This window comes from Thamnophis sirtalis, unplaced genomic scaffold (assembly GCF_051295495.1).
Source record: "Thamnophis sirtalis isolate CommonGarterSnake01/CBP01778 unplaced genomic scaffold, rThaSir2_p1.2 scaffold_3, whole genome shotgun sequence".
Classification (NCBI taxonomy): Eukaryota; Metazoa; Chordata; class Lepidosauria; order Squamata; family Natricidae; genus Thamnophis; species Thamnophis sirtalis.
The window spans coordinates 48692714-48706947 of NW_028261383.1; the positions used below are offsets into that span (position 1 = coordinate 48692714).

Here is a 14234-nt window from a genome sequence, read left to right on the forward strand (position 1 = left end):
TTTTGTTGTCAGCAATAAAAAGGGTATCTATAATGTGAGCATTCAATTATTCCAGACTGGAGCTTTCACATTTCTCTTTGCTGTGTCCCTTTTTCCTAGGAGAAGTATTTTCTTCATTATAAAAGAAAAAGTAGGTACAGCCTTAAAAAATGCATGTTGTGGGGACAGTTGACAGATGACCCTCTGTGGAACTTGATTTTGCAAACCCAGGTATTTGCCAGCTCTAAGACAACTAAAGTTGCTCAACCTTTTTGTGTCCTTGTACATCCATACCCAGGTGACCATGTTCAAGCAAGCAGAAAGTTGATTTAAACCTCATAATGTCATCAGTTTAGAGCCATCAGATTTCTCCGATAAAGAAATTGTGTTGTATTCTGTCATGTCTAAATTCTCAAATTATCTTCCCTCTCTTCTTCCCAAATCCAATAAAGCTGTAGGATCATAAGAGAAGATGAAAGAGAAAAAAATAATAATACCGGACACTGGCCAATTAAAATTCTTTTTGTTAATGTTTGCCTTATCAATTGTAAATCCCTTTTTAAATATCTCCCCCTTCCTAAGTTGCGAGAACTAATAGTTACACTAGACAGTGAAGCCTATTCATCAATCAATGCCACAACCTCTGAATTACCTACTAGTGTCTCCGATGTGTTGCTGCACAAATTACACTTCATGCATCACCACATTCATTTCTTTCACATTACATGTTAGTGTATCTTGTCACTGCCCAATTGCCCTCTTTTGGACAGCTTAAGTGATATATTATGCTATGAAGCTTGCCAAGGAAACTTAATAATAGAAGGACTGTTTGTTAAAAAAAAAGAGAATTAAAAAGACATGAGTCCAGAGTCCAGTAAGTGAATATGTAAAAATAGCTTGTGAGATTTCTCAATTACATCTGAAGGTATAATAAGCTTATGTTATGTTTTACATGAACCTTTATACTATTTCCTTTAATTTTTCCTTCCTTCCTTCCTTCCTTCCTTCCTTCCTTCCTTCCTTCCTTCCTTCCTTCCTTCCTTCCTTCCTTCCTTCCTAAGACTCTACAATGGCAATATTAAATTTGATATCACATAAAGTTTTCACTTGACCATCTTCTACCATTAATAAGAAGCATTTGACTCCATTCAGCTTTGACTCCCTGGATGTTTGGTTACCACTAAATGAAACAAAAACAATTCTTCAGCTTCCTTCTTTGCTTTGGGGGTAGGAAGAAAGCAATAAATGTAATGGATGCATACCCATGATAAGCAATGAAATATTTCGGGAGGGGAGGGGAAACTGATCAATGAAACAATTGAGCATATGAATTTGCTCACAAATTCATCTTGCTTCAGATTACAATCCTAATGGTTAAGTCTATAATAGATTAATCACTTTGGAATGTGTGGATTTTAATGGGTAAATTCAAGCTTAGATTGAAATAAGAATTTCCTTCCCTATAATTTCAACCAGGGAAATCAAACTCAAGGCGTGCGGGATCCGGCCCATGAAGTGCTTAAGTCCGGCCTGTGGATTGGCTGGCGGTGCCCCTGCCAGTGAAGACAGAGCTTGGGAGGGCTGTGAGCGGCCTTCCGAGGCTCCATTTTAGGCTGCGCTGGCTTCCTGCAGTCTTCTGCCAGTAAAAACGGAGCTCGGGAGGGCTGCAGGAGGTGGCAACGGGCTCAGGATGTTAAGCTGGCCATATTCATCCTGGCCATGCCTACCCATGCCACACCTACTAAGCTCCCAAGGTCAAACCCTGATGCAGCCCTCAATGAAATTGAGTTTGACATCCCTGATTTAAACTATTGGGGAGGATGCAAAAGGACTTACACACGCACACCAGGATATGGAATTTATTTAGCATATCCTAAGTTGTTCACCATAAACTGAGGATACACCTGACTGCAGGAAACTGATGTGGGTCAGGAGAATATGTTTTCTACGAAGTAGTCAACCAGTAGGTAAAATTAATCAATAGAGTCATCTGGAAATGCTGAGAGGACTATTCAAATTTCCTAGGCATTTGAGGATGTGGGGGGGGGGGGAAAGATAAAGTAGCTTTAGAGCAGAGACACAGCATTAAAAAGAATCCCTTTGTTCAACTCATGCAATATCATGTTAAGTCTCAACGATGGTAAATATAGATATGACTATTTTAAGTGGTAGAAAGAAAATGTGAAACTTCTTATCCCTTGTCAAACACAGGATTAAGGCAACGGGGATCTATTGTTCAAACTTTGTAAGGTAAAGAAAACTCAGATGGTGGGGGCACTGCATGTTTTCAAAATGTGACTACCACAATACGTTCAGTTCATCGCTCTATAGCATTGTCAACTTTTGGACCTGGGCTTTAGCAACAAATTGAACTGCAGTCATTAGAAAGCAACATGTTTATGTTATGCTGTGAAAAGTTCAACTGCCAATTTCTGCACATCGAGTGGCTGTTAAATATACATGAGCAAGCCTGGCCAAAATTTGTAGGGGCTTTTTTGCGTCTAAGAACTGCAATGCTCTTATAGGAAGCAAGAGAGCAAAACAGGGTTAAAAATATATGACATGAAGGGTAACTTTACTCACTATTTTGTGAAAGTCTTTTTTTTACTCTCGGAATAGTTTATCCAATTTAGACATCGCCCATCTTCCTCACAAAAGGCACACTGGGCGGTGTACAAATAATATACAAAAATGTAACAACTGTATATTAAATGGTTATTAAGAGGCAAAGATAGTTAAAAATCAGAATTGAAGACAGAGGGAGAACCTTCAGGTTGCTAACCAGCCTCATGCCTGTATGTTCTTCTGAGATCCCTAAGCAAGGAAACAATTATCCTTGTTTACTTGACAATTTATTCTGTTTTACAGATGGTCCTTAACTTATGACCATAACTGAAACCCACACCCCCATTGACTTTGCTTATCAGAAGGTTGCAAAAGCACATGATCCCGGGACATTTGACATAAATATGAAGCAGTTTACCAAGCATCAGAATTTTGATCCCATGACCATGGGGATAGTACAACGGTCGCAAGTATGAAAAATGGTCATAAGTTACTTTTTTTCAATGCCGTTGTAACTTTGAATAGTCACTAAATGAACTTTTGTAAGTACTGCCTGCATAGGTGAATGTTACAATTATTGCTAGCAAAATCTTCTCAGACTATTTGCAGAAGGACTATGAGCCTGGATGGAGGGGAAGAGCCTTATGGACAGTCTGCCAAGAGTACACTACATTTAGGGCATGAAAAAATGAAACAAGTTGGAAGATTAACTTGTATAATTTTTGTTCGACTTAAAACTCCAGAGATTTCAAGCTATCCGGAACTCTTTGTCTTTAGCTTGTTACTTAGAACTTTTTGTCTACATTCTTGTAACAAAAAAAGTTGATCTAGTCCAAAAAGCATGAGTTGGATTATTCTCTTGTATGAGTGGTCGCCTGCTCTAAAGAGAGACCAGCCTAACAAAGATCTGATACGTTCACAAGAGGTAGTCCTCTTGTAGTCCTACAGGTAGTCCTCCACTTACAACAGTTCATTTAGTGACCGTTTGAAGTTACAACAGCCCTTGAAAAAAGGTGACTTATGACCATTTTTCACAATTATGACCCTTGCAAGCATCCCCGTGGTCACGTGATCAAAATTCATATGCTTGGCAACCAACTCACATTCATGACAGTCACAGTGTCCCATTTGTGACCTTCTGATCAGTAAAGTCAATGAGGAAGCCAGATTCACTTAACAACCGTGATACCAACTTAACAGTTGCAGTGATCAATTTAACAACTGTGGCAAGAAATGTGGGCAAAACTCACTTAACTAATGTCTCACTTAGGAACAGAAATTTTGGGCTCAACTGAGGTTGTAAGTCGAGGACTACCTGTAGTTTGGAAGGTTGGGGCCTAGGGTCTGTAAAAAAGTAACAGCATTTTCCACTGCTTTTGCTTTCAGAGGAATTTTCTTAGCCACCATACAAAGTGTTGCACAGACATCACAAATGTCTCTATGTTTAAAGCATGACAGCTAGAAAAAAGGAATGCAAACTAATTTTCCAGGGGGGAAATAATCTTTCTTGCTGAAGTGATTTATCCCCCTTATTGTCGGCAACCCTCAAAACCCACCCTTACCTTGAGCAAGAGGCTGCAATGATAAAGCAGGCTGGCCTGGCTGAATTGATAGCAAACCTTGACGTTGCAAAGACAAGAGGTGTTGCTGTTGCAATTGCTGCATTTGCAGAAGCTGCTGCTGGAAGGCCAACTGTTGCGACGTCACCTGTTGCTGCTGCGGCTGGCAAAGAGAAAGAATCGATACGCTTCTTTTAGTTTCGTATATTTACTACTCCCTTCCACACTCCTATGTTTAGGAGGGAAGGAAACGATTCATTTAAAGAACTTTGAAAGCTGCTGACCGTCTTAGCCAGAACTACAGTAAGGGAGTAAAAGACTTATGAACAGTGCGATTTTATGCATGTCTACTTAATGTGATGTTCAGTGAGATTTAGTTCCACTTGAGGATTATACCCCAGCAAGTAGCAGGAATACAAACAGTCATGCAAATAGTTACAGCTAGTTTACGATAATTGCTGTTATGAGCTCAGGCAACTATTGATGGGGCCCCAGCATCCATAAGAAAGTAAGAGCAAATCCCAGTGCATTTTGCTTTTAGGGGAATTTCCTTAACCATCACACAAAGGTACAGTTGCACAGACATCACAAATGTCTATTAGTTTTAAAGCATGTCTGCATATCTTATGTCTCATTAGTTAAATGTTTTCCAAGAGTTGAGCTTGGCAGCATACCAGGTGCTCAATAAACCTTGCTGTTTCGCTGCCTGCTTGTAAGTGTAAAAATGAGGGACCTAGCTGTCATCACATGGCAAGCCATAATTCAAAGCTAGTCAGTTATGTTGAGCATGATGGATCACGGGCTATGCAGACCTGTTAAAGCAATCCTCAAATTATTGGCTGATTTTGTAGCTTAATGGGTTTTAGAATGGTGGCCAAATCCTAATCTTAAAAAGCTGCCTTTTCTGAGAAGTCCTATTAAAATAATTATATTCAGGTGTACAACTATTTGGGGGGGAGGGGGACGACTCTGTAAAGCAGGATCATGACACATTTGGATTTTTTCAAGGAATTCATGGGTACAATGGGTGATATTGTGGGAAGATTAGGCCCTTAACCAAATGGCTGCCACAATAGGCAAATCTAGCCGAAAGACAATTATTTAATGGAACGTACTAGTGCATATATTGTCCGCCAACCTCAACTTAACTATGTTTTTCTTTTCTTTTCTTCTTCTGGGCAGATAGACACACTTCAAAGCAAGCATTATGCCAACAGCACTCATGTGGAATTCACAGCAGTCACAGAAATAAATACTGCAAATTGGAGTGTGTTTTTACCATACCAGTCATCCATTCTTTCAAAAGTAATTTAAACAATTACATATGTTTAGGGGGAAAAAAATCAAGGGGGGGGGGGTGATTAATGGTCCCATCAGATCCAACAGGGAACTAACTTATAAAGGTTAAACAACATTTGTGCACTAAAAAAAAGAAAATTTAAGATTTTTTTTTAAAAAAAGATAAAGGCCCTTCCATTTATCATAATTTTTATTCTTTATGGTGACATACACATGGGCGAAGTATTAAAAATATGAAAAGGGTAGTACAAAAATATATACAGAACTCTTCCATGTATTATCAGAAGACAATGTTTCCAAAACTTAAGCCTTAAATGGGGCAGACTGGAGAATTCTTGTCACGGCAATATGGATTTAGCCAAATTCATGCATTTTTTAAACATTATAAATTATAAACTTTTGAATCATTTAAAAAGCATGACCATATGGCATACCTTTTTAAAACAATTTCAAATGAATGGGGTCTACAGACAAAGAGTCAGCATTCACCCTGAAGTAGCATTACTAATATTGTGCAAGGGTGTGGTTCAAAAATGTTGATTGTCACTATGATTGGCAGCTCGTGAAGTTCTTATAAACTTGAGCTGCTTAGTCCAAACACAGAAAATAACACGAACCTCATACATCTACACTTAATTGTAATGATAAATAACCCATGCTATGCTCTATTTACTTATTAAAATACTGTCTCAGCTATTAAGGCACCAATTGGTTAATTTATTGTATTTACCATAGGGGCTGTTGCTGTCATGCAATCTATCATTTCCACTTTTAAAAAAAAAAAAAAAAAAACTTCAGCAGTTTGGGGAAAAATTATCTCAGGGAAAAAGGCTATGATGTTATATTTGCCAGGATCTGAACCTTGAGCCCTTAAAGGTGTAAAAGACCGTGTTGCTTTCTCACTGCTGCCCCCAGAGAAGGTTTTAACTACTCTGTTTATCACTTCTGACATAAATAAATGAGAAAAAATCCCAGACCTTTGAAGAAGAAAAACTTCATCTAATATTGTTAATTAGCCATGACAAACGATGAAATAACACTGTAAATCTTTCATAGAAACAGCCACTAGATTTTAATTATACACATTCATAATTTAGCAAACAACATCTTATTTGAATGCACTTAATATGTGCAGTACTTGAGGCTTCAGAGTCCTTCATTTTGTTTCATTTAAGCAAGCCCTTAGGTTTTACTCGTCTTGTATTTTATTTACTTTTGTTCTTTAAGCACCCATGAAAAAGCTTTTGCTGCTTTGATAAGGATCTTTTTATTTATTGAGCAATGACAGGAGGAAACTTTGGTTGTGTAAAATATCAGTGCATCAAGCCAATGTTTAGCAATTCCTTAAGCTAGCCAAAAAAAGTTAATGTAGATTTCCTTAGTAATTATCTGAGTGATAGAAAGATAACATAGTGCACTAGCACAATAAACAGAAGGAAATTATCTAATATCCCTAATCTGTTAGGAATCATATCAAGGTGGAGGGCTTCAGAGAGTTGCAGCTAACGTCTGCAGAAAGAACATTAACCCTTGACTGACAGAAACATATATAAACTATAAGCATTTGGAAAGAATGGGGACTATCTGAAGAATTAAAACCTATATACAATGGAGACTCCTGCTAGTTCCTTGGACTGCAAGGTGATCAAACCGGTCAGTCCTAGAGGAGATCAACCCTGACTACTCTTTAGAAGGCCAGATCCTGAAGATGAAACTCAAATACTTTGCCCACCTAATGAGAAGGAAGGACTCACTGGAGAAGAGCCTAATGCTGGGAAAGACTGAGGGCAAAAGAAGGATGGGATGACAGAGAATGAGGTGGCTGGATGGAATCACCAAAGCAGTAGGCGTGAGCTTAAATGGACTCCAGAGGATGGTAGAGGACAGGAAGGCCTGAAGGAACATTGCCCATGGGGTCGCGATGGGTCGGACACGATTTTGCAACTAACAACAACATACAATGGAGAATAACTGCCTATAGGAAATCTCTTATTTTCATCTTCAAACAATTCATTCTAAAAATGTATTGTCAGCATCTACCCACTTTGGCTGATTTAAAAAAGAAAACAATCATGGTTGGGCTTGATTTTTAGGATGTTCAACAAGAAAGCTGACTGGTAAAGGCAGGATGGGGAAGTTAAAAAAAACTTGGAAAAAGGCAACGACAATGACAAGCTACAAGTGACATGCCAAGAAAATTACATAGAACTGAAGTCACCAGGATCCAGTTTTGATTGGAACAGGTCTTTATAAAACATCTATAAAAGCATTTATTGCTTGCCATTAAGGTGGGAATTCCATTTTTCTCCCAACCAACCACACCAGAATATATTTACAACTATATAGCCATACAAAAATGGAGTAGATATTTTAATTTGAGTGGGTGGTTATAATAAATGTTTTGGTTGGAAACAAAAATAAATGAATAATAAATGAGCCACTGTGGCCCAGTGGTTAGAGTGCAGTACTGGAGGCTACTTCTGCTGACAGCCTGCAATTTGGCAGTTCAAACCTCACAGGCTCAAGGTTGACTCTGCCTTCCATCCTTCTGAGGTGGGTAAAATGAGAATCCAAATTGTTGGGAGGGCAATATGCTGACTCTATAAACCGCCTAGAGAGGGCTGTAAAAGTACTGTAAAGCAGTATATAAGTCTAAGTGTTATTGCTAAGTGCTATATATAGCTTTGTCTCTTCAACAACCAACTCACATGTAAATTTTGCCCTCTTTCTTGGGAGCATTATCAGCAGAAATGCTCCTCAAAATATATCAGGGAGAACCTTTCCTAGAAACAAATTCCCACTTGGATAGTACTGTCCTGGAGCTTTAATTACCTATTTTCACTTGTTGGAGCTGTTTTTATTTTTGGATCAAATGTTACACCTTCTTTCACCTGTATTTCATTCCAGCTGTAATGAATAGGCATTTCTCAAGAAAATAAACTATTGCTTTGCTTCCACACACCAAATGCCCGGGATAAGCAGATCCTCCCTTCCTCTTCTTTCATTGTCAAAATTAACAATAGCAAAAAATATAATACAACTGGTTCAAATGCATGAACGCTGAACAGCCAAGGGTTCAAAACTACAACAAAAAGAAAACATACTAAGGATAGGGAGACCACATATTAATCCCAAACCCAGGTTAACACACACACACACACACACACACACACAAAATCTGATTTACATAATATATATGCCAAACAAATAAGCTATGTTATGACTCAAAGCAATGCTAGTGCCATACAACAAGCTATGACAATGTCTGGGTCACACATTATTTTATGGCTTGTTTTTATGGTACACTACCCAGAATCATGTTTTATGACAGAGGTCCTAAGCCCAGGTCATGGACTGGTACCAATCCATGGTCTGTTAGGAACTGGGCTGCACACATGGAGGTGAGTGGCGGGCGAGTGAGCAAAACTGAAACCATCCCCCCTCCCCCAATTCAAGGAAAAATTGTCTTCTGTGAAATTAGTCCCTGATGGCCAAAAGGTTGGGGACCACTATTTTATGAGATATACAGCTATATAAATATGATTAATTATTTTAACTGCAACTATCTGATTCTATTTCAGCTTAATCTAGAGTATTGTGGAAACCAACCATAAAAAAATTGGTTTGTTCTTGGCACTGAACATTTGAGCAGCATGATAGTTAAGCTGGTCTTGAGACAGAAATGGCATGGGTAGTATCTCCTTGAATGGAGAGGCAACAGCAGGATGAAAAAGAACTGTTCAAACATACCTCTTGGGAAACTGGTGCCAACAATGGCAAAATGGGGCTTCCCATGATCATAAGCATACTAGGACTAGAGTAAAGGGTGGATTCATTGTTAAGTATCCTATCTTGCCCTTTCTCCATATTTGTCCTCTTTCTCCTTTAAATCCCCCCTCCCAATTATTCTTTATTTTTGCTACCTCACCAGATATATTCTGACACCAGCAAGAGGCATTCATGGCAGGGAATGCATGTTCAAACTCTTTTTATTCCAAATTGCGAATGCACTTCTCTTTTTATCCTTAACGTGTCTATTAAAAGCTGTTACAATAATTACTCAGATGGAACTGAATCTGTATTACATCATTTATCTAAGGGCACGTTTAACTAGGAAGAGACTGTCTTGAAATTAACTGTACAAAAGTTCATTTCTTAAGTCTGCTAGCTTTCTGAAACCTATGTAGTAGAAGGGAATGATCAAAAGAAACATTATTAAATATAAGATTGCTATCTTATTTTGGGAGCTAGTATGGTGCAGTGGTTAATGCCGTGAACTAAAATTGTGGAGACCAAAATTTGAGTCTATTCTCAGCTGTAGAGACACATGGCATAACTTGAATTAGTTTTTCCCTCTCACTCTAGTGTCCTCCACAGGATTCCTTTTACGGGGAAAGATCAAGGAAGGAATGTTGTATATGCCACCTTAAGCTTCTGGAGAAAAGGCAGGATATAAATCTAGAAAATAAACAAGCAAATGCTAAATAGAGTTTGCCTTCTCTGAGCAGGTAGGTTTATGGGTACAAGTGCAAGAAGCTTATTTTGCTGGAAATACAGCCTCCCTCCAGTGTATTATTAACCGGCCGTTACTTCACTGACTAAAATAAATAATAGAACTTCTGTTTTCTTAAACTGTATCTATAGCCAGAACAACAAAGCTGTAAATAAGTTAAAAAAATTAGCAAGGCCATTTCAGTTGTGAACCAGCTCTGCTCCCAAATAATGCCATTGTTTTTGATAGTCTTTTGAAGTTTTTCAATTAAGATATATCTCAAGGACAATTAAACCAGGGTCTAATAATTGTTCAGTGTCTCAGATGTTAATCGTTGTGAAAAATGTATACTATAAAAGGAATGCTTGAATATGAAAATGCTCCCTGCTTGGGACGTGTCAGTGACTTGCCACTTTACTGCAAGTTAATATTTTAAAGCCAGTTTTATTTATGTAAGTTGACTGATGCTTGTTCTGTTGTCTTCACAGCTATCCTCCAGGAAAAGCTCATGAAAGTTTTTTTTTTTCAGTTTAAAAAGCCAGAATAAAAAAGTACACAAACCCATTGTCCAAGAAAGAACTTAAAAGCAACACACGTTGCCAAACTCTGTTCCCCACCCAGTTACCAAACACAGGATACAAGGCAGTTTGTTTACTTCTCACAATTGAATGCACACAAAAAAGGTCTCGGTGCAGTCCTGTTGTCAGGTCAGTAGTCAGTTGTTAGAATGCTGAAATATCCTGATAAAACTTGCATTTTTGATCTCCTCCCTAAAGCCGCTGTCAAAGGTCTGTTTTCCTTTCTTGGGTTACTCCCTACTGCCTAACATAAATTGTCATAACTCTGGAGGACAAACAGCCTTTTATTAAAACAACCTATTCAGCTTAAGTTGAATTTTTTAAAAAAAGTTTGGAATATTTTCTAAATTGTTTTTAAAATCCCTCATCTCTCCCCTTCTCCTGCCTATTTTATATGCTCAGTAGGACAATTTTTTAATAAAAGCAAAACACAGAGTAGAAGTGTTGAGTTAAGTTGCAGACTTGAAAACTGGCTTGAAGAAATGGAAACACTGCAATAGAGAGATTCTCCACCCTGCTGTAAATTTTCCTTACTTGGAAGAAATAAGACTTTTAAAAAACCCACTATTGAAAGCACACTGGTTTTACATTAAAAACTGTATTACTTAAGGATACAGATGTGCTTTCAGGAGATGGTACAATAACAGGGACTGTTACAATGCATGAAATGATGCATTAAGTCAATCCACTTTAGCACTGTAACAAATGTCAAATTCAAAATAGCTTTCACAATAATTTAATATTGAGAATATAGATTCAAATAAATGGTATACAGATGTACATGTATCTTACACGGACCACTGTCAGCATATCAAATTAGCAAGAATATTCTCTCAAACTAAGGAATTTGGCTCAGAAAAACGTGACCCGTCAAAAGCGCGGACGGCAAAAGCGCGATCGACAAAATCGCGCCTTTGACGTCATCACAGCGCGACGAAAAAGATCGAAAAATTCAAATAAAAATTAATAAAAATTAAATTAAAGCAAGCCGATTCGCATAAAGGTAAGGGTTAGGGTTAGGGTTAGGGTTAGGTTAAGGGTTAGGGTTAGCTTTAGAGCGTTAGCGTTAGCGTTAGGGTTAGGATAAGGGTTAGCGTTAGGTTTTTCGTTACTTTAACGGTTAGGTTTTGGGTTAGGTTAAGAGTTAGGTTTAGGGTTAGGTTTAGGGTTAGGTTTGGGGGGCTTAGGGTAAGGTTTTCGCTTTATTTTTACAATTTTTCGATCTTTTTCGTCGCGCTGTGATGACGTCACAGCGCGCTTTTGTCGAGCGCGATTTTGTCCTACGCGCTTTTGTGGTGGAACCCAGAAAAACCCGTGGGATAAACTACGTTATTTGAAGATAGGCATCTATCTATTTACCCATCCATCCATCTGTAAAACAAGTATCACTTAAAAGAAAATATATGCTTGCTCCTTCCGTCCAATCCACCATTTTTAATAATTCAGTTTAAAACAGAGAACAGTCTTCTCTCAGTGCAGCTTTGGAGACTGCAATATTAGATACATGCACACAGTACATCAGCCCTGTTAAATATTGAAATTCCATTACATTGTCCAACTTCCCTTCTTGTCTTTTTACACACAAAGTATTTTTCCTTCATCTCCAAACCATCATCTGTGTGTCAGAGACGCTCTCTTGTCTGACAGCAGCAATTTAGAAGAGTTAACTTTTATCGTTCATTCTGCTGTGTAACTTTCCCCTTCAAATTTCTTTATCTGCCCTCTGAGCTCATCTGAACTTTCATGTTCTCCCAGCATGCAGGCTTGCATTCAGAACTATGTCTAATAGACCAAATAAGAGGTTAACAAGAAGTGGCAACAGAAAGGGGAAAAAAATACAATCCCTGGTAACTGATAAGAATGACAGTGGCAGCCCTTTATTGTTTGTCTTCAAATATAGAGTTAAAGATCCTTAAAAAACTAAAATTTGATGCCTTTGAACAGAAAGAAGCACAAAATAACAACAGGGGGTTATTGCCTTGCAGCCACAGGGGAGAAAGCTCCATAATTCTTATTCTCCCTTTTGAAGGTTGTTAGAAATCTGATTCAAAAAAGCAGCAGCAGAAGGAGAAAACCTCTTGAGGCTATAGCCATTTCCTGTGATCATGCATAATGTGCTTCAAAAGTGGGTTTTTACCAATTCTGTTGATCAATTGCACCTCCTTGCTATCCCCCCCCCTTTTTTTCTGCTGTGTTTACATCTGATGCGACTCAATGACAAGCCCTGTCTGAGACTGTGAAACAGGCCTGTCATGTTGATTTATGGGCACATCAAACCACAACTTGTCCAAACTGAAGCTCGCAGTTCATTAATTAGAGAGTTGTGACTTTGAAGTCAGCTTTCAGACTGTGGTTTTTAACATTTGGCTTAATTTATATGCTCTTGAATGTGGATCTCTAAGGGAAAAACTGAAATTCCCTTCTTGTCTTTGAACTTCTTTTGACCGCACAATAATCATTTCTTTGTCCAGAGTGATGCTTGCATCCCAGAGTCATTAACGTGCATTGAACTGCCACTGATGAGTAAGCCCTACTGAATTAGAAAAACAGCCAGCAAAACAAAGCTGAGAGCATTCTGCACAGTGATATCTCACAATTACATGCCTTCCCTCCCTGTGCCATTTCCATTTTAATTACTCTTAGTCCTTTAGATTTACATTTTAGACATTTTTTAATCTGTTCCTTTTTTATTATAGTGGCGCCCGTTAGCAGGCTCTTGTTAAGGTTTGTGTCAGCATTTCCTATTATAGCCCCCCCCCTCCCCAATTTCATAACTCAGCTGTAAAATTCATACTTGGCTTAAAACTTAGTTTTCCACATTGCAAGGGGATTGGGCTTGGTGATGGGTAAGGAAATATATGGAGCAACATGGGAATGGATGCTTTGGAATCATTGCAATTATCACACAAAGACAGGGTTGATTCAGGTGCAATAACACAACCAAACTGAGGACATCCTTATGGATAAGCCCCAAGATAGGGCTTGGCTGATGTGATGGGGCTGCATTCCTTCAAAAACCTATCCTAGATGACAAATGGTGGAGCTGGCTAGAGCTGCCAAAAGCCACAATACAAGTACTTTCTCCTGAAATTATGTAATCTGCCATCATCTAAAAGTCAATTAACCACAACTTATGACAGCCTCACATAGAAGAGGCATAAGGCAGGGAATTATACCTGAGATACCAGTAGCATAGCAATGAAGGCTTTGGAAAAGAGTGTGTGATGTGTCTACCTCCACAAAGATGAGAAGAGCACAGGCAATGTTTTTTCCCCCCTGTAACACTCTACGAAAGTGACCGCTGGATCTCAAAAAGCAGGATAGAAACTACTGATGCTCTTGAACTTTATATTGGAGAAGACTTCTGAGAACATCGTGGGTAACCAATGAAACTAAACAAAAGAATGGGTTATGAAACAAATGAATGGAAAGTTCTCATTTGAGACACAATTAGGCTCAAATTATTATATCTGGGATGTGTTATACAAAGCCCAGCACTATAGTAAAGCCTATAGCAGCAGGAAAGAAAAGGAAAAAGAAAAAGATCTACCAGCAGCAAACTGGCTGGCTGAGACTTCAACAAGGATGGATGCATCTTTGGAAAACCTGAATGACCAGATTGGGACCAGATCTGTTTATGTGAACACTAAGGTAAACACAAGACTTGATGGGACAATTGATCAACTTTTGGAGTGCCAAAGATATCAACCCTATCTTAAATGTTCTGCTCGGTCTTCTCAAGGGGGGAAAATCAAATTCAGA

General features: G+C 38.4%; 1 protein-coding gene across 13 annotated transcripts in view; it reads right to left on the reverse strand.

The window, feature by feature from the left end:
* The window catches only part of FOXP1 (forkhead box P1), a 628729-nt gene that overhangs the window by 94773 nt on the left and 519722 nt on the right, over positions 1-14234 (reverse strand). For all 13 annotated transcript variants that reach the window (XR_015695877.1, XM_014054824.2, XM_087708882.1 and 10 more), the window contains one exon: positions 4107-4266. Coding sequence is in view for 12 of the 13 variants with exons in the window: in XM_014054824.2 (XP_013910299.2) it covers positions 4107-4266 (160 nt within the window). In the remaining variant the exon portion in view is untranslated. The remainder of the gene's footprint in view (positions 1-4106; positions 4267-14234) is intronic.